Genomic DNA, 3,966 nt, shown 5'->3' with positions numbered 1-3,966 from the left:
CACCCCCCTGGTCCCATCCCTCTGTTCCCTGGTCCCATCCCCCTGGTCCCATCCCCCTGGTCCCATCCCCCTGGTCCCATCCCTCTGTTCCCTGGTCCCATCCCCTGGTCCCACCCCCTGGTCCCATCCCCTGGTCCCACCCCCTGGTCCCACCCCCTGGTCCCATCCCCTGGTCCCATCCCCTGGTCCCACCCCCTGTTCCCTGGTCCCACCCCCTGGTCCCACCCCCTGTTCCCTGGTCCCATCCCCCTGTTCCCTGGTCCCACCCCCTGTTCCCTGTTCTCTGTTCCCTGGTCCCATCCCCCTGTTCCCTGGTCCCATCCCCCTGTTCCCTGGTCCCTGTTCCCTGGTCCCATCCCCCTGTTCCCTGGTCCCATCCCCCTGTTCCCTGGTCCCTGTTCCCTGGTCCCATCCCCCTGTTCCCTGGTCCCACCCCCTGTTCCCTGTTCCCACCCCCTGTTCCCTGTTCCCACCCCCTGTTCCCTGTTCCCACCCCCTGGTCCCATCCCCTGTTCCCTGGTCCCATCCCCTGTTCCCTGGTCCCATCCCCTGTTCCCTGTTCCCACCCCCTGTTCCCTGTTCCCACCCCCTGTTCCCTGGTCCCATCCCCCTGTTCCCTGGTCCCATCCCCTGTTCCCTGTTCTCTGTTCCCTGGTCCCATCCCCCTGTTCCCTGGTCCCATCCCCCTGTTCCCATCCCCCTGTGCCCTGGTCCCATCCCCCTGTTCCCATCCCCCTGTGCCCTGGTCCCATCCCCCTGTTCCCACCCCCTGTGCCCTGGTCCCATCCCCCTGTTCCCTGGTCCCACCCCCTGTTCCCTGGTCCCTGGTCCCACCCCGTGTTCCCTGTTCCCTGGTCATATATTGTAGCTGCATAGCATAACACACACACTCTCTCCCTCTCTATCTCTATGCATCACTAAATGGCTCCGTGTCTCTGTCTCCGTGTCTCCCAGGTGACCCACGCGGCGCCCCTGAGATGTGACTGACCGCCACCCGTCTCCTCCCGAGCGAGATGACCGCCGGCCCGGACGCGCTCCGCCTCTCCACTGTGTGGATGTGAACACTTTGCCGTAAAGCCGCTGTGCTCTGCCAGCCCGTTGCCATGGGGAGCAAGTACTCCCAGTACACCAACACCAGCGTGATCAGGTCCTACTACGCCTACGCCAAGGAGATGACCAGCCAGCAGCTGGACGACCGCACCGCCAAGAAGAAGGAGTTCTCCATGCTCAACATCGCCGTCGTCATCCTCTGCAGCTTCATCATCCTGGAGAACCTGCTGGTCCTCATCGCCGTCTTCCGCAACAAGAAGTTCCACTCCGCCATGTTCTTCTTCATCGGCAACCTGGCCTTCTCCGACCTGCTGGCGGGCGCCGCCTACATCGCCAACATCTTCCTGTCGGGGCAGCGGACGTTCGGCCTGGTGCCGGTGCAGTGGTTCATCCGGGAGGGCACGGCCTTCATCGCCCTGGCCGCCTCGGTCTTCAGCCTGCTGGCCATCGCCATCGAGCGCTACAGCGCCATCACCAAGGTGAAGGTGTACGGCTCGCACAAGACCTGCCGCATGTTCCTCCTGATCGGGGCCTGCTGGGCCACCTCCATCCTGCTGGGCGGCCTGCCCATCCTGGGCTGGAACTGCATCCTGGAGCTGGACGACTGCTCCGCCGTGCTGCCGCTCTACTCCAAGAAGTACATCCTGTTCGTGGTCACCATCTTCAGCATCATCCTGCTCTCCATCGTCATCCTCTACGTGCGGATCTACCTGATCGTGCGCTCCAGCCACCGCGAGGCCACCAACACCCAGGCCTACGCCCTGCTGAAGACCGTCACCATCGTGCTGGGCGTGTTCATCATGTGCTGGCTGCCCGCCTTCACCATCCTCCTCCTCGACACGTCCTGCAGGATGAAGGCCTGCCCGGTGCTCTCCAAGTCCGACATCTTCTTCGGCTTCGCCACGCTGAACTCGGCGCTGAACCCGGTGATCTACACGCTGCGCAGCAAGGACATGAGGAAGGAGTTCCTGCGCGTGCTGTGCTGCTGGGGCCTGCTGCCCGGCGGGCGCCCCGCCGACCGCTGCCTGGTGCCCCTGAAGAGCTCCAGCTCGCAGGACCACTGCACCAAGCCGGAGCACAAGCACCAGAGCGTGCCCATCATGCACGACACCACCTGTGTCTAGAGGGGACCCGTGTGGGTGTCAGGATGTACGATAGAATGAAGAAGTGTGTGTGTGATGGAGCGAGGGATGACACGCAGGTAAAGAGACTTCAGAACGACGAGGGTGGCTGACCTGGGAGCAGCCTCCTCTGCCCCCTCTATAATGTGGACACGGCTCTCTCGTTACAGGGCTGACCTGGGAGCAGCCTCCTCTATAATGTGGACCCGTCTCTCTCGTTACAGGGCTGACCTGGGAGCAGCCTCCTCTGCTCCCTCTATAATGTGGACACGGCTCTCTCGTTACAGGGCTGACCTGGGAGCAGCCTCCTCTGCCCCCTCTAGTGGACACGTCTCTCGTTACAACAACCAAATGGTGTGAATTCACAATCAACGTTCGATGGATCCACCCGTGCAACAAGGGTGCGTGAGAAGTGAGAACACAATCATTCTAGCGGGAATTCACTTGATTCAATGGACTCGCAATTGTAGCTGAGAACTTTAAAAAAAAGAAAATGTGAAAATTGCTTATTTTTTTTTATGGGCACTGTCACCGATGGGGGAGTGTATTAAGTATTTCTGCCCCCATTAAATATGTCACCAGAATGGTCCACCTGTTCCACAAACAATGCAAAGCATCTTTTACTGTTAGCTAGAATTAGCGCTAACATTAGCTACCAAACATTCTGCTATGTCATCTACCACATGTTACAGCTGTTAGCTTCATCTACCACATGTTACAGCTGTTAGCTTCATCTACCACATGTTACAGCTGTTAGCTTCATCTACCACATGTTACAGCTGTTAGCTTCATCTACCACCATGTTACAGCTGTTAGCTTCATCTACCACATGTTACAGCTGTTAGCTTCATCTACCACATGTTACAGCTGTTAGCTTCATCTACCACATGTTACAGCTGTTAGCTTCATCTACCACATGTTACAGCTGTTAGCTTCATCTACCACATGTTACAGCTGTTAGCTTCATCTACCACATGTTACAGCTGTTAGCTTCATCTACCACATGTTACAGCTGTTAGCTTCATCTACCACATGTTACAGCTGTTAGCTTCATCTACCACATGTTATAGCTGTTAGCTTCATCTACCACCATGTTACAGCTGTTAGCTTCGTCTACCACATGTTACAGCTGTTAGCTTCATCTACCACATGTTACAGCTGTTAGCTTCATCTACCACCATGTTACAGCTGTTAGCTTCATCTACCACATGTTACAGCTGTTAGCTTCTCTTCCTGTCGGGGACGTTCACCCTCGTCTTGGGCGGTACGGTGGCACAGTGGTGAGCGATGGCCTCACGGCAAGACGCTCCTGGTGGAGGCCTTTCTGTGTGGAGTTTGCCTGGGTCTCCCCTGTGTTTGCCTGGGTCTCCCCTGTGTTTGCGTGAGTCTCCCCTGTGTTTGCGTGAGTCTCCCCTGTGTTTGCGTGAGTCTCCCCTGTGTTTGCGTGAGTCTCCCCTGTGTTTGCCTGTGTCTCCCCTGTGTTTGCGTGAGTCTCCCCTGTGTTTGCCTGGGTCTCCCCTGTGTTTGCGTGAGTCTCCCCTGTGTTTGCGTGAGTCTCCCCTGTGTTTGCGTGAGTCTCCCCTGTGTTTGCCTGGGTCTCCCCTGTGTTTGCGTGAGTCTCCCCTGTGTTTGCCTGGGTCTCCCCTGTGTTTGCGTGAGTCTCCCCTGTGTTTGCCTGGGTCTCCCCTGTGTTTGCCTGGGTCTCCCCTGTGTTTGCCTGGGTCTCCTCTGTGTTTGCGTGAGTCTCCTCTGTGTTTGCGTGAGTCTCCCCTGTGTTTGCGTGAGTCTCCCCTGT

At 57.8% G+C, this 3,966-nt stretch overlaps 1 protein-coding gene across 1 annotated transcript; it reads left to right on the top strand.

Annotated features, from left to right (window-relative positions):
- Nucleotides 1-965: 965 nt before the first annotated feature.
- s1pr2 (sphingosine-1-phosphate receptor 2) lies at nucleotides 966-3,220 on the top strand. The gene has a single exon (XM_084328189.1). The coding sequence runs from the start codon at nucleotides 1,104-1,106 to the stop codon at nucleotides 2,172-2,174; it is 1,071 nt and encodes a 356-aa protein (XP_084184315.1). The 5' UTR covers nucleotides 966-1,103; the 3' UTR covers nucleotides 2,175-3,220.
- Nucleotides 3,221-3,966: the final 746 nt, after the last annotated feature.

Source organism: Notolepis coatsorum (genome assembly GCF_963971535.1).
Source record: "Notolepis coatsorum genome assembly, chromosome: 14".
NCBI classification, from domain to species: domain Eukaryota; kingdom Metazoa; phylum Chordata; class Actinopteri; order Aulopiformes; family Paralepididae; genus Notolepis; species Notolepis coatsorum.
Note: the sequence above shows the minus strand (reverse complement) of the source record. Positions and strands in the feature narration are given on the sequence as shown.

Bases quoted from the DNA above. Each gene is read 5' to 3' on its own strand.
- s1pr2 (XM_084328189.1), top strand. From the start codon at position 1,104: ATGGGGAGCAAGTACTCCCAGTACACCAACACCAGCGTGATCAGGTCC.